General features: G+C 41.6%; 1 protein-coding gene across 1 annotated transcript; it reads right to left on the reverse strand.

Annotated features, from left to right (window-relative positions):
• Positions 1–216: 216 nt before the first annotated feature.
• Positions 217–24,528, reverse strand: IREB2 (iron responsive element binding protein 2). The gene is made up of 22 exons (XM_005145712.3): positions 24,446–24,528; positions 23,030–23,119; positions 19,744–19,909; positions 18,506–18,643; positions 16,387–16,608; positions 14,665–14,734; positions 13,355–13,538; positions 12,658–12,797; positions 11,684–11,855; positions 10,248–10,348; positions 9,740–9,856; positions 8,326–8,485; positions 7,466–7,601; positions 6,693–6,777; positions 6,192–6,348; positions 5,778–5,902; positions 5,396–5,500; positions 4,962–5,104; positions 3,964–4,111; positions 3,751–3,873; positions 2,934–3,119; positions 217–2,322 (listed from the first exon to the last, which is right to left on the reverse strand). Exons 1-22 carry the CDS (start codon positions 24,462–24,464, stop codon positions 2,212–2,214), a joined length of 2,898 nt encoding a protein of 965 aa, XP_005145769.1. The 5' UTR covers positions 24,465–24,528; the 3' UTR covers positions 217–2,211.
• Positions 24,529–26,526: the final 1,998 nt, after the last annotated feature.

A 26,526-nucleotide genomic window follows, 5' to 3' on the forward strand; every position in this document is an offset into this window, starting at 1 on the left:
TAAAATAGTTGCTATGGTTATGAACCCCATAGTGTCTTTTGAGAGATGGCTAACTTTATGTATAGTGACATCTCATGAAATTACACTAAAACACACAATACTGCTTTACCTCTACAGGGCTGCATCACTGCCTCCTCCTGAAGCAAGAGCATGTCAGTGCACTAGAGAAGGCAGGGGCTGTGTTCCATTCCAGCAACAGCCACCACACGAGTTTTCAATGGCTTGTCATAGTTTTATTTATCATCTGCATGAAGCATCATTTTGTGCCAGCAATAAATTCCTATCTGCTCCCCAGTAACAAACACAGATTTTCTTGAACTGAATCATACCTTTGAGCTGGGGAAAAGAATAGTGTTAGCCATTGTTGTGCAAGAAATAGTATCTGCTCAATAACTCTGGATAAAATTAGCATGTGTACCACACAACAGAAACTCACTCAACATCCATTTGAACACAGTATTAAAAAATGCATTGTTTCATCATCCGTATCAATGGTAGGAGTCACTGGAATGTCTTTATCTGGACTAAAAGAAAACCACAGCAAAACTAGTGAAATACAGAAACGAACTACACAGAACTTCAAACTTCAGGGAGCTTTGTCCAATAAAGTAAAAAAGGCGTATCACAGTTCTGCCAGTGAAGTCAAAGTAATTTGTCATTTGAACTGCCATAAAACAATGTCTTGTGACCATACAGTTATGCCAGGGTCAGGTTTAAGGAATGTCAGAAACACACTATTTAAAGATTTGAATGGTGCATCTACTACCTTTATGTCTGGTTATAAACTGGAAGCAGAGGTAGTAAAGCTAATACAGTCCTCTTGGAAGTTCTGATATTTAAGACCATGCTCATCAAGAACAACAGATCTTAAAAGCAAAACCTTGACACTTTCTAATCAAGTTACTGCAGCTTTGTCCTTCAAAAGAAATTAATCTTTATGTAAACCCTAAGTGGTGGCATGAAGCTTTTCCAGATATAGGAACACAGAAACATGGAAGACTCACTTGGGCAGATTAGAAGTTGTCAATACTTAGATAAGTGGTAAAACAAGCACTTGCAAGGACACTGTGCATCTTCTGTCAGTAGTCAATATGGAACAGGGCTTTTATCATCAGCGTGCTGACCATTATGTTTATGGAAGCTGCAATGGCACAAGAGCCAGCTTTGTTCAGTGGTCTAGAATTTTAGCAGGGAAACTTGATGCTTGTCTGGAAGAGCTGTAAACTAACAGCAGATGATGAAGCAGAATGGCTGCCTCAACTATAACTTATTAGACATGGGTCATATTTAAAGCACAAGAATTTAAATAGTCCTAATGTTTTAAAACATCTTTAAAAGCTAAAATACTATGGGGGGGAGAGGGGTGTCTTTGTCTAATGATATTGAAGACAGCACAGTAACAACTGGTGTCACAAAGGACAAACTGCATCACTTTAAGGAACTGGTACAAGCTTCAATCGGACACTGCAGCTTCCCAAAGGCCAGGGTGCTACACTTAACTGGTGTGAGCAAAGTAACCGTGAGCATGTTTCTGAATGCAGAGATGTTTGCCATACTTCTAGGCACACAATATTTCATAGCATGAGCAGTTTTACATCTGGGTTCAGATGAAATATAATCCCATACTAAAGGTAAGGAAGTCCTGATCTGCAATACAGGATACCACAGGCCTTGTGCACTGCTTTTTTGCACGCCCATAACCTATAGAGCAAGTTCAAAACTGAGGGTCTGTTTTAAGTTCTGGATGCAAAAATAAATAACGACAATAAAGTGATGTGTGGCCTTTACCATTCCATACCATCTGCTACCCTACAACCAACACACAGCAGTACAGAGTTACAGGTGCAAGAACTGAGCAGAAACAACTGCACAAAGTCTCCTGACATAATAACCTTCAGCACGATCAGGTTCAGATTTTGCATCGTTTATTTACAAAATGGTCTGATAAAACATCCCCTCCATACTTACAGCTCTCTGCCACAACACACATGTTGATTTTAGCAATGTTTAATAGCACCATTAGAATATTATTTAAAATCAGGAAGGATCATGTTGCAGTAACAATGATTCACAATCTTTTACATCCATGGACGAAGTAACTTTGAGCACACTAGAACTGTCTGCAGTTCCACAGTACAGATTCCTGGGTTCACACAAGGCATTTTCAGCATTACCAGTTATGCAAGGTACCCATATCAGTCAGTCAGTCTACTACAAGAATCTCCGAGCCACAAAGTTTAGACTTCCACCATACTTGTATATAGTTATCTCCATGTCGTTTTCAAACAAGGCAACCACGCTGAACACTTTTCCAGTGCTTGTCTTCAAAAGAAAAGGAAAAAAAGAGAGACCAATTAAGAGTTTTGCTTTCAATTCCCTTGGCTCATTTCTCAATTCATTCTGACCCCACATTTTGATGAACACAAGCAAATTCACCCCGCCTATCTGCCACTGCAGAGCTGGGACACTGCTGGGAACAGAATGAAAGCCCATTTTACTCCATAGTGCAGATCCAGCTGGGAGCATGCTACATACCTGCTGTTGACAAAGGGAAAGCCATTTCCCTAAGATGGTACAAAGCATGTTACTATGGGCATAGTACATGTTACTACAGCTCTTCTTACACAGAATGAAAAACTGAGGCCTCTCTCAAATAGTCACACCCATGTCTTGAAAAGGGCACTAATGAGACACATGACTCAATTCAACCTTAACAGGGTTTGGTAAACAAGGCCCCAAAGAACAATCAATCATTTCACATTGCAATACTTTAGAAAGCTTCAATAACCACAGCAAACCACTATAAGCTTGCTTACAAAGAGAATTAGGTTTTGGTTTTTTATCCTGCTTTCCATCATCAGGATTAACTTCTTTCTGTGCTTTCAATTGTCAGTACATTCAAAAGAGAAATAGAAGAAATACTGCCAACATACCTTAATATCCAAAGTCATTCCAGGTGACAGCTCTGAAGGGAACAATATAGAAAACTGCTCTCTGCCAGTGAGACCCAAAGTACTTGGATTTTCCCCAGGAAGAAACTGAAGCGGAGCTATGCCAATCCCAATCAGCTGGCTTTTATGAACCTTTTCATAGCTTTCAGCCAGGACGGCTTTAACACCCTGCAAAAAAATGAAGTTATTTTGTATTTCAGTACAGTAGTCAGCAAAATGCAGAAGTAAGTTTCAAATACACATTATGTCCAACATCTTGCAATTCAAACTGAATAGTAAAGCAGTGCTTTGCAGGAGTCCTGTACATAAGTAAGTTGGTAACACTTTTCAGCTGTACAGCTACATGAAAGCAAATGAACAGAACAGACCCACAAAGCATGAGATGGAGTTCTACAAAAGACTGCGACCATGCTGTGGTTAGCAGGTGGGGGGGGTCCCAGGCAAGACGCAGCTGCTTCCATTACTCCACACAAATAATCTGAGTACTACTGGAATCAGTCTCCAACAGCCGGATATGTATACCCCATGGAGACCAAAGACAGGTCAACACTGGATAAAGAAATAGTTTATCTCCAAGTCTGGAGTCTAAGACAGGAAGTTACTCAGTAAATTCACATTTAGTGATTATCTTCTATGAGGGTTCCAGCAAAGACATTACTGAGAAGTCTTAAAATGTGATCTTATTTTCAAGATTGAGGACAATTTCTGAACACATTTATGCCCAAAACTAAACAATGTATGTTTAGATATTTCCAGGTAACACAAAGACATTCCCCAAAGCCAAACAAACCAGCAGTACCAGTAAAAAAGGCCCTTTTGCAGCCCAGTCTCTTGAGCTACCCAGTCCATACTTCTTTCCTGCTAGAATAATTACAGGGATGCCTTCTTTCTGGTAGAGCTCTGCTGCTTCAAACACATCAAGCTGTGGAGTAAAAGCAAGTGAAACAGTGTGAGTGAGCTGTAAACCTGCTGCACATGTTCAGAGTCACACTGTAAACAAACATATCTTTACCGTTTGTCCTGATGGGAAGTGAACTGTTTTGGGAGCTGGCTTTCCTATGAACTTATTCAGAAGCTTAATATTTGCAAAGGTACCTCTTGTCATCACAGCATCATTACCTCTTCGAGCTCCATAAGAGTTGAATTCACGAGGTGTGAGTCTAGAATAATAATAACATTTAAAAGGGAATCAACTGAATGTGATCTGTTTTACAATGATATTGTGATTTTTACAATAATTATTGTAGCATCTCCAAGTTTTCAATGCAAGACATAAAGAACTATTTGTCCAACAAATGCAATTATAATAAATCATAAACCAAATGTGTAAACCATTGCTACATTATCCATGAAGAAAACTGTAATTTTATATTAATTTATGACATTTTTATGGAATGTTACAAGCAAGATGGTACAAACTACATGAAAATTATGGGGGGACTGATCTAAGAAACAAGCCTGTTTACTAGTCCTCTTAGCTCTACCAGCATATTTATTAACAAGCATTGTACCAAAATGAGAGCTTTACTCCCAAATCAAATGACCATCCTGGGATTACAGGCCCATTAAGTCTTCCTCTGTTTCTCATAATACTGCTCATTCAGACTGAATGCAGTAGTTATGGAGGAGTCCATACCCCAGGCTATTATTTTGTCATGCTTCACTGATACTGCAATAATTACACACCTTTGCAATATATTGCAACAATATAATTCCCAAACCATTCAGCAGCGGCTCAGCACCATGTTGTTTTCTGTGTCTTTGGGAATTTCAGTGGAATTCCTGCTGCAGGATGCTCACTGATGCAGAGGTGAGTTACAGCACCAGTCACATTCATTTAGAAAACCTGGCTTCACTCTTTTTAAAACTTACAGACACCAGCAACAGTTACTATTTTGCTTATCCATGTATAATCTCCACTTTATGCAGTCAGCTAATGGTGCTGATCAATTATTTGGCATGGAAAGCAGTGCTCTGACATAATTAGAGCTGTTAATGAGAAGTTCTTACCCTTTGTTGGTCAGATACTTCGCAGCAGCACTACTCCGTGCAATGCTTCCAGCAGGGGATATGTGATCTGTAGTTACCGAATCTCCCAGATAGAGCAAGACATGGGCATTTTCAACCGGTTGTGGTGAAACTGGTTCTTTGGCCTGCAAAGAGAGGGGCCAGGCAGGGAGAGAAGAAAAGGATAGACAGACAACAATTAAAATGTAAGAAACATTTTTCTTACAAGATCTTTACATGCATAAGCCATATCTGCAATATATGAAGACACTGATGTACAGGCTCTGCTTGTTCCAGAGATCCAAGCAGTATTTAAAGACTGAGAAATTTTAACAATAACCAGATTAGTCACTCTAACAGTGAAGCTTTACTGGAATAACTATTCTGATACTGAAGTGTAATGCACATCATCTGGCAGATAGATCCAATGTACTTACAAGTTTATCAAAAAAGGAAGGACACCTGATGTAAGTAGATTTTAAATCCCAGGGAAACAGAGTTGACTCAGGTGCTTCCAGCAGGTTCCATCGTTTGTTTCCTTTCTACAAAAAAGTAACCAAAAAGAACAGAGAAACTGGTTTATAATTTTTATGTTCTGAAACCAAAGACTTGCTGGTGGGTTTCTTTCTACCCTATACTGCAAGTTAACCTCAGTGAATATTACTTAAGAATCAGTATTTAATACAAGTACCCATCTCAGTTAAGTCCTCCTTTACAGTTAAGGGAAAAAACTGACACACCAATTTGATTCAGCTGGAAGATACTACAAAGCTACATGAAATGCAGTTTAAGTTATGGAGAACAAAAGACCATTCTTGCCTCCATTTTCTCTTTCAACTCCTTAAACATGGCTGATATCACACACTCTTCCTCCACAGCATGAAGTTCTTTTCGGGTGGGCCAAATATCTCGTAAGTAAATGTTTTCACCATTGAAGCCAGTGCCTATGGAAGATTTAACAGAACATAACTGCATAGAATATTAGACTTCATATTTCTATCAGAATACAGGTATGTCTATATTCAGGTATTCAGATACGGTACCAGATATGTGAAGAATTTCATCAGTTAAGTGGATGCTTTGCTTTAGCTATGAGCAACACCAAACACGAGTGTGTTTTCTCTTCATGCCAAAATGTACGTGAAAGAACCTCTTCTGCATATGCATTAGATGCAGAAGCCTCTTCTACACATGCATTAGATGCAGAAATAGCAGATGCATGGAAATACTTACCCAAAGGCTCAGTTTCAAAGTCTATTCTAACTGTGCCTGCAATAGCATAAGCAACTACTAGCGGTGGAGAAGCAAGGTAGTTGGCACGGACACAGTCACAGAGACGCCCTTCAAAGTTCTTTGTTCCAGACAACACTCCGCAGGCAATTATATCCCCCTGAAAGGTAAAACCACATAGGTTGGTTTTCCACAGGACTTCGCAGTACTTCAACAGCTTATGCTATTTTTTGTTGACTATGTCAGATGTGCTTTTACCATTCCACTTCAACTATTTATTCTAACACTTCAATTGAAAGGCATTTTGCTCTCCCACCACCCTTCCTCCTTCCCCTCCTTTTCCCTCTTGACCCTCGGATGTGTTCTCCAGTCACTTCACTGAATTCCTCCCCTGCCTTTATGCAGATGTGCTAAATTGTCATGTAAAGCCCAAACCAACAATAAAGTATATTTTGCACTCAGTGAGAACTGCATTTCTGTACTCATCAAGCCTTAGACCTTTACCTGCTTGATTGCATTCCTGATGGCTTCTGGTAAGGGGGCAGTGTTTCCTACACATGTTGAACACCCATAACCAACAACCTCAAACCTATGTTGGAAAAGAACAATCAAGTAATACATTAAATATTACAAGCAGTTTGTTAGCAAAGCAGCTTTTCTTTCATTAGCCATCATTACAAAGATTTTTTTCTCTGACAATTAAGACCTTTTAGAACATGAGCAGCAGACACCATATCTCACTGATGCAAGCAGGAGAGTACAAGGCAACATTTTTGCAATCAATCAAGTCAGATAAAACAATCTCAAGATATTGTTCCATAAGTAATAGCAAAGCAAAGGCAGTAACAATGCTCACAGAACAGGACTGGGCACCATTACAGAATTATGCACGTATTCTAGTTACTGCTACAAAGCTATCAAAACTAGGCCAAGCAACCCACAACAGAAGCACTGTTAAGATTAATATAGATTGTCCCAATAAATCTACATTCAGGTTCCACTTTTAACATACATCAACAAGTGGATCCTTCTCCTGTAAGACAATTACAATTAAGTAGATACAGCTGAAAAACAGGGCTCAGAGAAGGTAGAGATCTACACAGTCATTTGTAAGGTGGGAATCAAATACAACTTTAAGCCTGCACGTAGTTAAAATGACAACCTAGTAAGTTCAGAATTAGCCACCCAAATGAACAACCATCATAGTTATCAGCCTGTATAAGCCCCATGTGTGCTATTGTCCTGAAGTGACAAATGGAGTGGGAGTCACAACTTACCCAAGCTTACTGAGGTATGGCAATACTCCACTTGAACTGAGGTAATGTGTAACCATTCCACTGCCTGGTGATAAACTTGTTCTTATGTAGGGCTTAACCACTAGGCCAGCTTCAACAGCTTTTTTGGCCAGAAGTCCTACAGAAAAAGAGCGGCTTATATTAGTATATCCCTTAAAAGAACATCTTTATGATGCTACCTGAAATTAAGCATACACCGCCAGAGGATTAGTAAACCTTCAGTTTATTATTCAAGCAACTACGTGCCTGAAAAAGTTTAACTTGTAACAATGATTCAGGTTTTTGTTCCCATTCCTATAATGTCAATGCCCATTTTCTTTCCTGCAAGAAAAACATCTCTTTCCTATGTTCTAGTTGGCAATGTTAAATCCATTTATTAATTCTTCTGATACAGGCCACACAGCCTCAAAGGGAAGCTTGCCTTGGCCCAGAGGGCCTCAGAATAAGCAAGCAGGGTCTGACAGAGGAGTAGCTGCTCTGGGACAATCTGCAGAGGTATGGCACATACTCCTTAACTTCTGACTACAGCACAGACCAACTGCTCAGCAACTCTTGCATCAATTACTCATCCATCTGAAGGCAGCCCTGACACTGGTGACCTGCTGAAATACTACCCAACATAAGTATTTTGTCATTACTATCATCAACACTGGTTTACATCATAAATTCTGAGATTCTATTATTGAAAAGTAACTTTCATTATATAACCTCCAGAATATACAACAAGCTTAAAGCTAAAAGTTTAGTGGCAAGTCATTACAAAGAATCTGCACAATTAAAGGTAAAGGCTGTGTAATCAGAGAGGCACCATTAGGATCCAAGCAGTCACTAATTAAACGTACCTGCAGCAAGCATGACAGATGGATTACAATTGTTTGTACAGCTGATCACTGCAGCAATGACAATGCAGCCATGAGATAGCTTGTATTCATTTCCTTCATACTGAACAGGTACAATGTCATTCTGTTTCTCAACTGCAATCTGGAAGCCTTTAACACCAGACTAGATGAAAAAACACACACATTAGCAGTTACTACAGCACAAGAATTATGATATTACAGTAAGATCAAGCAGCTCCTCACTTTAAGATAACACTGTCCTACTAGGAACCACCTGAAGAGATTTTAAAAGCCACCCTCAGTTCATGCCCCTCTCCATACAGACAGTGGTCTTATACTTCTTTATCCTTCTTATCCTTCATAACTGCTTTAGCTTCACAACAATTGCAAACAAATGCCAGTCAAAGCATGGCTGATCTCACACATTCCTTGCTAACCAGGAAAGAACAATCCCTGACAAGTACATGTCTGCTACACAACACTTGTTTCTGAATTAGAGGAATACCTAAGAGTTTTATTGGAAGAGGATGATAACTAAAAGTAGACTAGGTCAATAACATTGCACACCCTCAGCTCTTCAGCACACAAAGTCCTTTTCCACCTCAACCACACTGATCTGTGATCCGTTACCATTTCTCTCCCTAGCACAACTGACCATTCTGTTATACATCTCCTTACAAGACAGAAGTGCTCAAACCAACAGAAAGTATTTTTACAGTGTTTAACAGTATATGCTTCTAATACTGCTGTCAGTTCTCAAGTTCATGATAAACACTAAAAATGAAGAGGCTTTCCTGTGTTAGCTGCATTCTTGGCTATATATGCATATCCCTAACCAAAAACACCACCTTCAGAATAAATATATTTCCTCGGGGAAGTCAAGTTGAGAGGAAAAATAATTTGCTAAGTTAAGAACCCAGAAGACCAATTAGCTACAGATCATGTCAACCTTTAGGCATCACCTTTAAGCTATGATGACTTCTCTTTTCTTATGGTAATTCTTTTGGAATACAAGTAAAATAAAGCCATATAAAAAACTCTAGAAATGAGTAAATGTTTCCCAAGCTTATGCTATTTTTGCTATTAACCACATGGCAGAGGGGTTGGAACTGGATGATCTTAAGATCCTTTCCAACCCAAACCTTTTTATGATTTCATTTATCACTTAAAGTTTTATCCTCCTTAGCGATCTAAACAGTGAAATTAAGGATTTTTCTAAATTCATGTTCCTGACAATCACACCTATGATTTACCAGCTACTATTCTCAGGACACTTGTCAAGCTAAAGAATATTATTGGATATGCTGTTTATCTACTCATCAGGACAGCTCAGCTGGTATGCAAAGAATAGAGTAACAAGTATCATTCACGTAGGTCATAGGAAGTACCTTTTAAAGAATACATCAGTTGTACAAACCTTTTCATTTAAGCAGGCTTGAAAGTCATTTTTCATGTTATTAACAGCCACTCTGTCTTGGGACCTCTTGGGGCCACTGACATATGGAATTACAGAACTTAAACTTATTTGCACTACCTAAAAAATATAACAAAGAGAAAACATACATCAATTCCAGCCCAACAGCACAGGGAATGAGAGAACACCTAGGACTTCTTTTATTTTAAATTTGAGTGTTCTGAGACATGAAAACTCTGGGCTCCCCTTTTAAAGCCCACCCACTGTAAAGGGCTACCCTACTTTCCCCAAAATGTTTCAACACTACCCCTAACTTCTCTACCTCATCACTGTTAGTTGCCATAAATTGTATTGTGCTTTCCTCCTTTCTCCCACCAGCTCTATGTCCTGCAACATACTTTGCTTCTCAAAATTGTGACTATTATAAACACAGCTTTTATTAAAGCAATAAAAATTACAGGAGCAGACAAATTTGAGAACCACATACGAAACCAAGTCATTTCCAGCATACCTGGGAATACTCAGGTTCTCCGGAAGAACTCTCATCACTCCTAAACAACTTCACAGCTTTAAGATACGCTTCCATGACCTCTAGCTTGGCCTTGTCAAAACCTTGAGAAGGTTATTTCAAACATGAGAAAAGTCACATTACAAAACATAAAATAAACCAACCAACCAATTCTCAGAAAATCGGACTTCAAGCGTATATCATCCCAAGTACTGTTTTCCAAGGACACCACTTCCACACCCACTCACAAAGCCCAGGAGCTAGTCAAGAATTGCACAATTAGCTTAACTTTCCTTCTTATAGCAGGGACCAAAATATGCTGCTCCAACTCCAGCCGTTGTAGCTCTAAGTTTACAGATTTGTCCCTGATGTTCGTAAAGCTTTTCTCCATTAAGATTTATTTGCTGAATACAGGTCATGTGTTTAGTTAGCAATAAGCAGTATGAGTGGCTAGCGTTAGAAAAGGATGCATCTGTGCTGCCCTGAGCAGACAAAATGTGTTTGCTGTGCAATCAAAAATGTGTCACTCCTATTTCCAAGTGACAGATTTCAGTTTCAGAAAAGCTCACTAATGTGAACGAGTTTTTTTTTTTTTGACATCTCTTACCCTGCAGCTTTCTTGCTTTGCAGTAGTTTGGTAAGGAATTGACACCCTTCCAGTTTAGTTTGGCAGGTCAGAGAAATAATGCTCTCAAAAGAGGGAAAGAAAAAGAATGTGGAAAAATGTGGCAATATGTTATGATTGGGTTTTTTTCCACTTAGTTGTCATAACCATTTTCGATCGTGATTTTGCAGGGACTCTCAGGTGGTTAAGGGACTCATTTCATAGTGAGAAGACTTCTATTCTATACACTTTCCGAAATATAAATGAGAATTTTCTTCCTATATATATAGCATATATTGTAATGAAAATTTCCTTTTGTTTTAAAGGCTTACATATGCTTTTCAGAACGAAGACTCCGGATGTTGAAAAATGACATGGTGTTAGTAAACTGGGTGTTAGATAAATGAACCAGCCACAAACCTCAAGCACAGCCAGCTCTGCCCAGGCCAGTCATGTACATACAAAAACTACAGCCCCACTTCAATACATGGGATACACAGACAAAATAAGCCACACAAGAAAACATCTGCACTGATAAAGCAAGTACATAACTCAGACTCAAATGCCATCGGCTAAGTGTGCCACAGAACTAGCCAGCAGTAAATATGTGTGACACAAGATCTGTGGTAGGTATTAGATGCCTGAGATTCTACTGAGTAAGAGTTAAGCCAAGTATATCCCATGACACAGCCCGCTATTGTACAGCAAGTTTTTAGACACCAAATCCACGTCAGAACTCTGCAGAAAACCCTGTTTAAGAACTAAAACCTTTCAAGCAAAAAAACGCATTGCCACATATTTGAAAAAATTAATCACTGCCTTAAGATCACCTTACCTGTATGCTTTAAGTGCTTCAGTGTCACATTATCAACAGGGAAAAAGCTCAGAATAGCACCATATTCAGAACACATATTTGCTATTGTGGTTCGGTCTGCTACAGAGAGCTGGGAAACTCCACTCCCAAAAAACTCCACAAATTTTCCAGCAACATCAGCTTGCTTAAGATGCTGTTTAAGAGAGGACACAACAATATTTGTTACAGAAAGAGCTACAGTGCAAGCAATGTTTGTTGCAGCAACTTGCAACTAGCTAGTCATGAACATTTAAAACTAAATGGTGAACTTTCAGGCTCAGTCTCCAACCCAAGCCCCATTAATATACAGGGTTCTAAACATCTACCCCACACCTCCATCTGAAAACAAGTTCTGCAGATTTCCTAGTGGAGAGCAGATACACTCTTCCTCAGGCATCATGTCAGCAAGGAGAATGGAGTTTTCAAAGCATTTACAGCTCTTCAGTGCTTTGATGCTCTTCACCTACCAGAACACCAGCAGCCTGCACCACCCTGGTAAAACCCCATCTTCACAAAACAGGTTCTGGAGTTGTACCAGCTCACAGTCACAGACAGGACTTGTGTCTTCCAGGGACATTTTGGAATGAAAAGGGTATCCAAGGAAAGTTTTTAAGCTACAGAAGAAGCCCACATGCTGCCAGCAGGAGAAAAAGGGAAAACAGGGCTTCTCTTCCCTGTCCCTACCCTGCACATGTACTTTTTTCTTAATATATTCTTTAGTGAAAGAGGGCCTGTAAATAAGCCATTATAGAGGGGGGGAAAAAAACTCCCAACCCCTAAAAACACTACTATGGAGGACTAGTAAATAAAAATGGTTGGGGATTATTTGTATCTCTTTGTACTGCCATAATTAAAGATATACTAAAAAATACCTCCAGCATTTAATTCATTCTCAGACACCACTGGCAGAATTGGCAACAAGGTTTGCTTTGTTTGAAATGGCATCAAACTCTTACCTTTGTAATGCTCACAACAATATCTATGGATGTAGCAAGCGGGCTGGCTGTGCCTGTCAGTTCACACCCAACAACCTCGGGCAAAGTGAGAGTAAGAGGCATCCCCAGCATCACTGCTTCTGTTTCAATGCCCCCAACACCTGGAAGGGGTATATGGGTTACTTAACTAATGAAAAGCAGAAAGACACTAAGTATGTTGAGGTCTTAAAACTCTAATAAACATCTTTCTATTAATACTAAAGGCTTGTGACAATAAACACTGCTGCTTCTCTGAGTCAAGTGCATCATTCCATCTGCAACCAAGCTACAGCAAGAAATGCACAAGTTCTAGTCAATGCTTATACATTAAAAATAAAACCAAGCAAGACTACTGCTGAAGTCAGACTTCACACTCAACCAGAGAATATATCTAAAATTAACTTTTCAAGGGAAACCTTCATACAGAATTCATTCTGCATGTACTAACAATACTTACTTATCAATTGGGTTTTGGCTACTTTCTCTTTAAATTTTCAAAGATCAGTTTTTAATGGCAAAAATTTTAGCTGGGATTACTTTTAGACAACAAGCATTCTGAACAATAAGTCAAGACAGAGTTTGTTATGCTGGAGATAGAGACATCCAGTAGGAAGAACACTCTCTCAGTAATGCATTAGGACACTTCAGAAGGCTACCAAGTTGCTCTTAGCATACTTACCCCAGCTCAAGATACCCAAGCCATTTACCATGGTTGTATGAGAATCTGTGCCAACCACGCTATCGGGATATAAGAAATCTTTAACTTCAAAAACAACTCTGGACAAATATTCCAAGTTAACTTGGTGTGCCATTCCAGTCTCAGGTGGGATTATGGAAACACTCTTGAAAACCTTGGAACTCCACTGTAGTTTTTCCAAATTACAGGGGGAAAAAAAAAAAGGAATTCCATTATTCCAAATGTATATTCGATTCTTACAACATAACTAAAAAGACAAAACTAATACACAAGAACGCAGTACTTGCTATTTATGCAAGTGCCTTCTGCTCATTTGTCAGAGGTACATGGTCCCCTGGGACTTGGAACATTCTCAATCACCTAAAGCAAGCATTCTTTTCCTGCTGAAGACTAAATCAATAATTCATACCTACCTTTCAAAAGCTGGGCTGCATAAATCTCTTACCATCCAGTTCACACAATTGATCACCAGACCCGCTAAGACCAGTATTTCAAGAGAACATAAGCACTTGTATTTGTAGCAGGATTTAGTTTAGGTTTTACATTCCTGGATGAGACTAAAGATGCAAGCTAGAAAAGCACCTTGAACTCAGGAGCTAGATTTAAAAAAGCTAACATGGAAACTTAGAACAAGATTCAGTGTGGCAGTTTCCATCTTTAGTAATGGAAAAGAAACCTTCCAGTCTACCCATATGAAAGGTCATTTCACTGGGCACCTAAACCATGTGAAACCAGAGGATGAGGATCAAATGCTCATGTTGCAGACCCCTGGCTAGCAACAAAGAAGCTAATGTTCATCATACCAGATATGCACCAAAAGCAAGTTTACTGGCACTGCTGCCCCCTCAGAGAGCAGCAATGTCTCAACATGGCCTCTGCTCAACATCTCCAACCCCAGTAAGATTTGTAACAGAAGTACAGGTGGGACCTAAGGCATGGAGCTCATGAAAAAGCATTAAAAGATTAATGCTTCATAAACACCTACTTTGTCCACTTCATTAACACTGCCAAGAGCCAAAACAGTGTAAAACTCTTTCAAGTCAGAATTATGAAAGATTATTTCTTCTTTAAGAGACACCTTGCTTTAGAGCTGCTGCTGCATAATGGTTTTTAGATTCCAAGTCACAAGCCATGTTACCAGCCAATCTTCTGTTCCTTACTAAATTCAGATTTCAACAGCTGACATTTCCAAATTACCACATTTATCATCTAAATATGAACACTGGTAGACAAATGAAACAAGCTCTTCAGACAACCACAACACAATACAAAGCCCACAGGTACAGACATACCTTAAAAAACTGAAGCCTCTCTCTGTTTCTGCCAAATTCCATCTCTTGGTTTTTCAATACTGTCTCAGGCCTAGGAAGGTATAAAATTTACAAGCACTGTCATAATTTATTTCAAATTACAGACAAACAAGGTGTTGGTTTTGCTTGTTTGATGAAAGACTTATATAAGCCTGCAGCACAATTTGAAGTCATTTATTAGAACAAAGAGAATTCCTTCCTTGCAGCAAGCTTTCTCTGAACAGTGAAGAATAACTGATTTCATTTGTACTGTCCTTGAGAACATGGTTACTCTGGGTATAGTTTGCTTAAAGTATCTGATCTCAAAAATACTCTTAAGAGATCTATATCAAGCACACACTTCAACGCACAGAAGCGTTTCTGGTTTTCCCTGATCAGAAGACTTAGAGGTTGTAAATTCAAAATTCAGTAAAGAACCAAGATTGTCACTAGTTCATGTAAAAACACACTGTGCTCAGTACTGGCCCTTCAGCAACTGAGCAGAGCATCAGGGCAATTGTAACTATCCTCTATTCACATATTTTTCACCTCCACATCAGTTTTTTCTTCACAAGTAGTCATCAGTACAGTCTCACAAAATGTGAGTCTTTTCTTCATATTATTTACTACAATACCGATACTCATTATAAAGGAGCAATCCACAATTTAAGAGGAATAACCTCTGTTTGAAGAGGGTGGACAAGGAAGGAAATTCACTTGCTTTGTGCTAGAAAGAAAACACTCAATTTTGCAAAGGTGTATTTTACATCATGCCCCTTCCTTCCCTCTCTGCAGGGACAGAAGGTTAGTGGCTATCCTGCTTTGCAAAGCCCTGAGGGACACTCATCAATCACACTGCAGCTTAATTAATACCACTGCTGCTCTGCTGCCAGAATCATCAATATTGCTGAAGAGATTCTAATACTGCCTTCCCACACCTGTATTGAGCAAGAGTATTTGTATATCTATAAAACCAAGACAATCAGCATCCTATCACTGTGGGATACAGATTGGATCAGTTTTTAAATGCAACACCTGTCCAGTGCCACAAGATAGGGATCCCAGCAGGCCAGCAGACTAAAGAGGTGCAGCTGAAAGAGGATGATGACATGTAATTGTCACAGATGGAATTGTAAATAATGACCTGTTAATAATATTGGAAACCTGAAGAAGGCAGATAGATGAAGTTCGCCTGGAGCATTACATACAGGCAGGATACTCACTGAATTTCACCTCAAGGGCAGATGGACTGTGGAAGCTGGGGGATGATGCACAGGCTAGTTCTAGGTCTTAGGTCTTCTTTAACAGCCAGAGGCTTTTGAAAAGTTCTCATAGAACAAGTTAAAAATTACTTTTAGAAATAAATCAATGCTTATTCATTGATGTTTACTTTGTAAGAGCCAGAGGATTGTCCCAACGCTTTGTTGGCCCTATAAAGAAACAAGGGAAGGCTCCAAATTCAATTTACAAATCACAGCCATGAGCCACAGAGCTGGCCATCTGCACCATGTTTAGTAAAGCCCTTCTTGCAAAACACAAAAGATAATGACTGTAGACTAACTCAAATCTGCTACATCAGACCTGCTTCTAGATGTTCAAACCTATCTATGGCACATGTGGAGAGAGTACAGGAAGGTGTTAAGAAGCCAATCCCATCTCTGAACTGTCACAGGTAATGGTTACCACCACAGAAGGGTACAAATAATTACAAGGAAGGTTTCGTACTCAGGCACGGGCTGGAGATGGAAGGGACACAGGATCGGCGTGTTCTCGATCTGTGCAGAAAACTGTCCCGGGCTGCGAGCAGCCTCCCCAGAGCCACAGGGCCCCCTGCAGCCGGCCTGACCCCTACAGGTCGCCCTCCGCGGCTGCACCTTCAGCGGGGACAGCTTCGCCATTGGCTTCTGCGCATCGCCACCTCCAGGGTTCGGAGCGTTCTGGATTGCACTGCAACAGCAAACACAAGAACAGTCCAGACTTCAGGAATTTTCCTCCTTTTCCTTCGTTTCTTTTCCTTTGTCTTTTGCAAAGCCTCACAACACAACATATTATCTGACAAAGCTGTTATTTTACAGCAACCCTGTTGCAAAGTTAACTACATGGGATAAGCTCAGTTAAATAACAGTTCGGTAATAAGTAAGTGAACAGAACTGGATTGTCTGAAAGATTAACACCAGATTAACTCCTTCACAGCAGACCAGAGATCTTTGCAAGCAGGGTTTTAACCTTTTAAGGTAGGTATAGTCTGAACATGTTTCTTTATAAGACAGTGCTGTACATGCTCTGTTAAATCCACAGAGGAATGACTGCAAACAAAGCTTTCTCAAGGAAGGAAAAGGAACTTCATAATTTAATTATTTTTTACACAAATTCCCAAAAGCTCAGATAAATTTCATACACCATTCAAGTCAGAAGATAGGAAAGTTGTTGGGGTTTAACAACTCAAGTCCGTAGAGCATGCTACCCTCTCTTTGTACAATATTCAGTCTTTGCATAAGAGCAAAGAAAGCTTGTTGTGAAACATTAATGACTTTTTACATTTCAATAGTCCCCAATTCAAGGATTCAGAATTAAAGCTTCTGCTTTAGTATCAAGAAAAAGATACTTAATTATCCAACTGCAGGATATTTACATGGCCTTGTCTAAATCCTAGCCTAGTCTGCCAGCCTCCCCTGATCAACAGGACATGAAAGCCACATAAAAGCAGTACAAACTATCCTGTAAGCAAAGGGTTTCTTATCACAGGCCAGCAGCTGCCAAGATCCTGCATGCCTTCCAACACAGAAACTACAGAGGCCGGATTTATCATTGCAAAGCAGCATGTTGAGACCTTCTGCCAGCACTTAGTCCTTCTGAGAATTTTAGGCAAGCCTAATTGCAATCGAATCAGCTGTCCCTCCAGACACAAGGGTGGACAGAGCACACAACAAAGACAACACATAGGCAACGCAACGAGCTGTAGCTGCTTGCTCTTCACTTCTCCAATACTGACCAAACTGAAATCCTCTATGTTTGGAAAGTCTACACAAACTACTCGGCACATCCATGTCCACTCTGCCACAGGCTTTTTCCTACTTAACTTTTAGAATTCCCAAATAGTTTGAGCAATTTATACAATTCTGCATGAGTCTGAAAGGCTCCACAATGGAGGAAAGCTGCATTATCTACTTAGTGTTTGCTTCAGCACTGGGCAGAACTCAAAGTTTTTCCTCTTCTGCAGTATCATGCTTCCAGCAAAAGGCAGCCCAGTGCTGTTTTCATCATATTACTGCCTGTTAGAACAATGAAAACCATGTTTCCAGTCCTGATACTTTTCCAGACTCCTACAATTACACTTCTCTCTCTGCAACTATCTGCAGCCTTTTTTAATCTGTGGTAAAATGCAGGCCCATAAGAAAAGTTAAATTAGTCTTAAGCTATGGGCTGAAATGACAGCCTTTCAGTATGTCCTACAGGATTATAAGCCATTCTCTGGAGCTGTGACAAGGCAGTCACAAGGCACAAGGATTTAACATTAACAGTAAAAACAGGGTAAAGCAAAATGACAAACTACTTCTGCCTCATTCTCTTCAGACATATTTTCTGGAAACCACAACAGAACCAGTTATTTTAGCCCAGAACCCAGGTTGTCAAACAGCTTCAGCCCCAAGTTGTCACTTTGCTCTCCTTCAGGAGTGTTACTTCATCCATTTTTATCCAGCCCTCTTTCAGACACCATCAGGTGTAGTATCAAGGATCCGCACAGGACATAGGATTTGATATGATAGTACCAAGACCAGAGTGACTCTGTACTTCAGTACCCCACAAACACATATAGATCACCCCAAAAAATTAGCTATGTTACCATTTGCTGAAATCAATCTGCAGAGAGTGGTCAACAGTGAGATCAGTTGGGCAGGCAGGATTGACTTTCGCAGGATCTCCTCCAGCATTTCTCACAGCTTCCCTCATGGCAGCAAAATCCACCATTGCTGGAATTCCACTTAAGAGATGGAAAAACCAAATAGTATAACAACATGGGACATCAACTCACTAAAACACACCAGCTTTTTTCCACTCCCAGTTCTAGATCTACCCAATCTCTACTGCAATAATAAACCCCTACTACTCGAAATACTAAGGAACTTGAAACATTTAAGAGTTTGTACTTGTTCACAAAAAAACAACAGCAGGTTTGAATATAACATACCCAACAAGAGCACAGGAATACCTCAGAGGATTACACCCCTCTCTTGTCTTGCTATGCTTCTGAAGTGTGACGGTACGTTAACACAGAACTGATTTTTAGATATTTACTACCTTTTCAATAGAACCTTGCTATGCAAACAATGAGCATGTGGTACATTTAACACCCTCCTTACAAAGCCATTTATGATGCTCATCGTACTGGACATAAATACTCTTGCTCCTGCCAAATAAAGTGTACCTGAAGTAGAAAACTGAGGACAATGTTTATATACCACAGTACTATATAAATGTTCCTGACTTTGCTTGCTAAGCAGAGGTTACCTAATTTTTAGCAATACCACAGTTCCTTTTTTAATTATCTCACTTCTTGATAAATATATGAGGAGTCAGCAATCCAGCTTAAATTTAATATTTACAAATTGCTGAAGGACTGCCCTTTCAGCTATGCCATACCCAAATCACCAAGAAACTTAATATTCTAAGAGACTTCTTTAAAATCTATGTATTATTCATGGATCCAACTGAATTACATACACTTGTGGAATAAGCAATATTTAATCTGCAGTTATCTCATTTATTTTGGAGAACTGTCAGCCATCTGGCTGCAGCCAAAATGTCACCACTTCAATTTGTGTTTTGGCTCTTATCCTACACAGTGCTCCTTGTAGGCCAACAGCTTCAGCCTTGCCAACCTGAGCTGAAACCAGGATACCCTGTGGAACTCCTACACTTACATCACATGGCATTAGCATGAGAAGCCTACTGGGTAACAGAGGCAGGGCACAGGTTTCTACTGATGCTTCAGTGCTATTTATTTTTAAGCCAAGGAATTGTATGTACAACCCAGTGAGGCTGCAGGGATTGTGTCAGTGGTTCCAGCATGCACACTCTTACGTAAAGTCTTGAAGAACAACTCTGGCGGGACAGAAGGGCACTTCAACATTATTCTGTTTTGTCTTCCAGTCCAAGATGTTCATAGCATCTGTTTCTTTCACTAAGAAGCCATCACAGTTACGTACACTGGATTCAAACAGCACTCGTATGGAATAAGGCAGAGTATCTAGGGCAAAGCAAAGGAGCTCTGTTAGTGCAACACATTCAGCATCAGGAGTTCTTTAAAAATTACAATCCCAGTGTTCTAAAGGATTCCACTTTGCTAGGGACTGGAAGGATGAGAGCTCCAGGAGCCTGCTCTTCCAGTTGCCTTGGGGTTTGATCTTCATTGCACAATATGGAACATACGTTGTACAAACTGAGTTATCATATGGGATTGGAATGGAAGATACCAATGGCTTGACCACACTGCGTTAAGGCAGTGACATTTAAGAAGGTATGCTATGCTGGCAGGAGAAGGATGAAAGGAATCTAGAGCTGGGACTACTGATCAGAGGGGGAGGGAAAGCAACAACATTTAAGATTATTAAAAAATAATTTTTCAATTATGTATTTCACCTTTTTGTTACTTGAGATAAAGCCAAAAGCATCCAATGACAGATTATGTTTTAAAATAAACAGTGATACTAAGACCAGAAACTATTCTGCCACATGCCCTAAAATTAAACCCATTTCTTAAAATATATAGAATGACATTTAACCAAATACAATTTTTGTTACTGATCTGGATTAAGGTATTGACTAGAAACAGCTTTCTGCACAAAAAATATTAGGGAATTGGAAATGAGAATCATAGAAGTGGGAGGAGAAAAAAGCAGCAGTGTTACTACTCACTACAAACAACAGTAAAAAGAAATAGTAATTTCTCCCCAAATCTCATTATTTTCCACAGCACCGTGCAAGCAGACAAATGACTGAGAACAGTGAGAAATACTAAAAACTAGTGGTAAGAGGTTGAAACAATTCAGTTCAGGCTTTAGCAAGAAAGTTAAGATTTGGTGGTCTCAACCTAACCCACAGGTTTGACTGCAAACTGTTAATACAGGATTTATTGACCTTGTTCTCTTTGGGTCTCTTTCTCAGCTATTACCCATTGTTGTCTCATTAGACAAATCACTCAAAACAATGTAAGAATGTTATCAAAACCACATCTAATCAGCTCTAATGCCACCACTCACTGGATTTAAAAACGGAGTTACCAAGAGAAAATTATTCTGCCTTTTCTTGGATTATAAATAATATGCAATGCATCCATAGCATGATAAACCCAAGTGTCCAAAGAGCTGCTTACCAGCCAGAAGCTATGGAGAAGCAACTACCTCTCTCCATTAGGCACTAGCAAGCTCACGTCTGCAATGTTGTGCCTAGTTTTGGGCCTCTCTGGATGTAGATCTCAAGTAACCAGATCATATCCAGTGAACGGTCTTCTGGGACTGCAGTACCTGACAGTGGAGCAGCTGGGAGACCTAGGTTTGCTCACCCAGAGAGAAAGCTGTAGTGCGCTAACTGTAGTCACCCACAGCCCAACAGGAACTGCAGAGAAAGAGAGGCCTGACCTGATATCTCAGAAGTACAAAGTGAAAGGACAAAACTAAAGTCAGAAGGTGCAGGAAGAGACACTGTGACTGGACACAAGCAAAAAAGAAGTTCACAGACAAGGTGGTTAGGCACAGGATCAGGAAAGGGAGTTGAATCTCCATCCATGCAGATTTACAGAGCTCAGTTGAGAAAGGCTCTTCAAGTTCACTCAAGTCCCAGCAAGCAGTCGGACTAGCTCTACAGATGCCCCCTCTGCCCTAAAACATTCTGAATTTGTTCTAGCTACCATTTTCCCTGTATCTGAATACTATTTTCAAGACTAGAAAATCAGATGCTCCCTATTAAACAGGCAAGTAAATCAAATACCTTTTACATTCGGAATCTGATTAATTTAAACAGGCTCTTATTGTCAGATTATAGTCAGAAACCTCAAGGCAAAGGACAAAGAGGTAAAACCCTGAATTATTATTCCAGCAACAAATGCAATGAGCAATTCCAGATGCTGAATTTGCCATCAGTGCTCTCCCACAGTTTCTATGTTTTATTTAACATCTTGCTAATAGTAGTTAATATGAGGCTTCCAACTTCTGCACACAAGTTTCTATTGGAAGGCAAAGACACTCTCCACCTATTCTATTTAGATTCCTTAAGCTCCTTCTCCAAACCTCTTCAGGAATATCTGCTGCTGCTCCAAGCTGTATGGCATGCTTCCACACCAAGTTCCATCTTCTCTATACATTTCCACTCCTGTCTCAAGGTTTTTCAAAAAGCTGCTCTAGAACAGACTGGTCCTGTTACCACCACACTACTGCTTCTTCCTGGGCAAAGCTACATGCACGATTATTGGAAAGATAAACTTCGTTTCTGCAAGTAGTAAAACTGTGCAAGAACACGTTGCTGTCTCACAGAAGTTCCAACACAAGTTCTCCTCAAACAACAGAGAAGAACATACTGCTGTCAAATACAAATTTCAAGTGTAATTTTTTAATTAAGAAACATATCACAAATTCTGTGAACATAGGAGAGTAATTCAGACCTTACAAAACTGAAACCCAAATAACTTTAATATATACCTCAGTAAGTACTTCAGGAGTTTAACATGAAGGCAAAGGGAGAGAATAATGAAAGTATGTTCTGATTATCTGTAAGGAGTAAGGCTGTTCCAGCTGACACTGAGGTGTCTCAATCTACAGTTGTCCCCATTACACAAGAACATACTCTATTTTTCAACAGGGACCCAGACACACAGACACAAAGTCTTTTTGGCACGTCGCGCTCTATGTTGTTATGTATTAATGACACACTGAGATGAAGCAACTGTATAAACACCACAAAATCTCATCTTTTCTGCAGCAACTGCACTAGAAGCTATGTTCAAGTAAACACACAGTTACCCATTACCTGAAATTGCTGGTGAGGTGAAACCAAGCAATAGTACAAAATGATGGCGAAAACTGTATTTAGTTCTTAAGTACTGTCTCTTCATTTTTTCCAAAAGACAAATAATTCTGGAGACTGCTGACAACTCCAGCAGCACCTGTACATTCTCCCTTGCTGAGAAAAGGCTATAAATATTGCCCCCTACCAAATTCCTGAAGCAGCAGGACCAGAAAATGAGCACCTTTCAGATACACCCATTAACAATTCACATAATGGTGGCATCATCTCCTACCATTTCACAGCAGTATGTGGTGCATGTTTACTGCTGGGACCATCCCAGCTACAAAGAGCCAGAAAGCATCATTACCATATTTGTCGCCTCCGAGCTTTGAGACATTGTAGAACTTCTTCTGTGGATAGTTTTCTAATGCTTCAATTACGGGCTGGTAAGGGCTTCCTGAGGGGGAAACAAGAAAGTTACAGCCATAAAAGAATGAAAGGTTGATGACTGGTAGAGGACTCATAACAACAGCTTTTTATCCTAGATGTTATCAAAAAATAATGTGCCTCTAAGGCTGCAAGGGAAATGGAACATGGAAAGGTATCTAAATGGACTGAAACACCTAATGATATAGATGGGTGACTAAGATGAAATGTAAAAGTATCTGTAATACCAGGTACACACAGGTCATGCAGGTAATCAACACAGTCACACGCCTGAATACATTTGACCTTTATTGTCTTAGTTTACCATCTCCAAAACAGGATAAATGCACCTCACCAACAGAGATAAGAGGTACAGGTTTTAATACAGTAGGAAACACCGGGCAGCAAGCACCAGGCTAATGACAAGCTAACGAGAGACAAAAATAAACCTCATAACAGTTACTAGGTGGAGATAATAAATTACTTCTTAAGAGGAGCTGTTCACAAAAAGAACGCTTTAATTCAGTTGCTGGCAAGCTAAAGGGGAAGTGCCAATGACAGACTCCCTCAGGCCTAAAGAGCTTCATACAGTAAAAATTTAAGAGAATAAGCCATAGACTACAAACAGTGGGGAAAATGGTGTTGGCTCTGATACCACCGAGCAAAGCCAGCAAACGCTGGTTCTGCCGAACAACACTTGCCCTTTGTTTGCTTTGATCTTGAAGCACTACAGTTACACTTCCATCCCAAAGCCAGCGCTCCATCACCGGCAGCTGACAGACAACTGCGTCATCCACACAACGACCCCGGTTCAGTGGGTACCGGTGAAGCCTCACCCCACGAGCCGGCACTGCGGGGATGCCACCCCTCGCCCGCCACAGCGTTCGCAGCGGAGGGAACCGAAAGAGAGACAAAAAGAACCGCTGGGAATAACGGGAGGCCCGGCGGGACTGGCGCAAAGGCGCGGTCAGGCGCTCCGCGCAGCCCAAGCCGGGCCCGCCGCCGAGAACAAAGCGGCTGGAACAGCGGGGGCAGCGGATGCCCGGAACAGCGCGGGGGGAACCCGCCATGGGCCCGACAGCGCTCCCGCACAAAGGGCCGCCGCACAACGGCGGCGTGCGGACGGAGGAGAAACGGAGAGAACAGCGCGCCGGGGATGTGAACCGCCTCGGGCCGCCGCGGCCGTGTTCGGGGTAGACCGGGCCGGGCCGGGCCGGGCCGGCCCCGCTCCACCGCCAGCTGATGCAGAGGAGGCGAGGTGGCCACCCAGGCTGCGGGGGTCGCGCCGGGTCGGGTAGCGGTGTACACCGGGGACAGTGACCGCGCCACAGTGTACTCCGGCCGTGCTCCCACTGACCTGGCCTGACAGGGTCCATCGCTGGCGACCATATTAGCGCTGCGGGGCGGGCGGCGGGGGCCGGGGGGAGCGGACCCGGGCGGGGTGGCCCCAACTCTCGCGAGACTGCTCTCGTAGCCCCACCTCCTCGGGCGCCGGGCCTAGTCTTGCGATATGCTAGGACTGTTCCGCCCACACCACCTCCGCTCGCGATACCCTCCATGCCTCAGCGGAGTAAAGCAGGCGAGATCTCGCGAGGCTTGGCGGAATGGGCGGAAGTGGCCAAGTGAGGGAAGCCGTCTGCTCTCGCGACACTTGTGAGGCCGATAATGAACGCAGCGGGGGGTGGAGCTGCCCTCTGGGGTAGTGCTTCGAGCCGCTGCGTGAGCATGGCCGCGAGCATCGCCTATTGGCCGCGCCCGGCGGCGTGAGCCCACACGTGACGTGGCTGCGGGCTGTGCCCGTGCCCGTGCCCGTGCCCGTGCCCGAGCGGTGGCAGGGTGCCGGGTGGGTTCGGCACCGCTGCCGTGCGAGGCTTGCGGTGAAGTGTTGCAACGCGTTCTAACGGTTTTCACGAGGCACCGTTAGGCCAAACCCCACAGCAGTGTTGACCGGAGAGCCCCGCAGTCGCGCTCCAGAGCCCATGTTACTGTGTGCTTGGCTACAGCTCGTCACATTCCTGCCTTCCGCTGCTGCGGTGGCCACGGCGGGCGGAAACCAGCACACACCAATATCCCCGGGCAGAGATGTCCCTTGTGAGCTGGCCCTGCTGTGGAGCCATGCGGGAGCCAGGGGAAGATACCGTGTTGGTATTCAACTGCGTGTAACCCGGCAGGGTTACCTGTGCTCTGGCACCCAGCTGTGGTCTTAGTCCATGATGCTAGATTTCATATTTTCCTTCTTTTGCTTTCAAGTGATGATGTTGTTTCACAACGGGAGGATGTAATTTTAACTGTTGTCTTGATCTGCAGTGGGTGGTGGCAGTGTGTGAGGTCACACTTGCAGTGGTCACCACGTCAAGGAATACAAGTTTCTCCAGGCTATAAGACATAGATAATATCTAGGGCTTAGACACTAATAGAGCCAGAATCATCACCAAGCTCATTACCAAGATTACCAAAAAGATGTCTGTGACTCAGCCCCTAATTACCCCATTTTCCCTTTTGCCTGCATCTGTCTTGACCTAAACTGCCACTGCCTTCCTGAGCTGTGACAGGATGACTTTACACACTGATTGCAAAAGTTTTACTCAAAACTACATGAGCAAACATAGCTCTGGCATCTGTTTACCTGCTCTAGATCACAATGATGTCAGGCATGCCCTTCAGAAGTGCAGGTGGAAAGAACTGGTAAGTGGGAAGGAAGGTGGTGGTGTGACCAAGTTATACCTAGAGGAGCTCCTGAGTTCATCTGTATGCAACATGTTCAGGATACACAAAGCTGGCTGCTCCTTTGAACAGATTATTTCCATGCAGCACCTTATTTACAGCTCTTACCTGGCTGGACCAATGCAGTCAAGGGCAATTTTCCCCCTTATTCCTCAGCATGTGGCTGCCTCACATGTGCTCGCCACACGTTTGCTCCCAGAGGACTTTGTAGGAGCTCCTGGGGTCAATGCTGGGAGGTTGCTGACAGCAGAGGAACCGTTGGCAGACAGATGATGGCAGCTTTGTCTCTTGACAGGTTCAGATAAGACACTTATCCGGGGACGTGCTGCACCAGCACTGACCCGCTTGTTCTCCTTTGTGAAAGACGCCTCTGGTCCCACAGTGCTGAGTCCATGGGATGCCAGTGACAAAATGACTCCTAGTTATCCTGCACTGTGGGCTGAATCTGACTGTAGTAGGGTGGATACAGCCACAGAAAGGAATCTGAGCAAGTGTGGAGTATTTCCTGTTCACATGCTAAATCCTTTAGCACCAAATGTTTATGGGTTTGTGCCCTTCTTACATATCAGATAGATTTTTGGAAAACGAATCCCACATATATTGGTTTTAACACAATGTTTGGCTTTCAGTAGTGATTTATGCTGAAAATTTTCTTTCTTTTTGCTTAGTAACACCTGGGCTACTCAACTGTTCTGCATACTTCTTTTGTGTGTG

The sequence above is a fragment of the Melopsittacus undulatus genome, chromosome 9 (genome assembly GCF_012275295.1).
Source record: "Melopsittacus undulatus isolate bMelUnd1 chromosome 9, bMelUnd1.mat.Z, whole genome shotgun sequence".
NCBI lineage: Eukaryota > Metazoa > Chordata > Aves > Psittaciformes > Psittaculidae > Melopsittacus > Melopsittacus undulatus.

Coding starts and splice junctions, on each gene's coding strand:
- IREB2 (XM_005145712.3), bottom strand. Junction 6,778..7,465: donor CCATACCTCAGTAAGCTTGG/GTAAGTTGTGAC, acceptor TTTCCAACATAG/GTTTGAGGTTGTTGGTTATG. Junction 5,501..5,777: donor AGTTGAAAGAGAAAATGGAG/GCAAGAATGGTC, acceptor ACTTTTTTGTAG/AAAGGAAACAAACGATGGAA.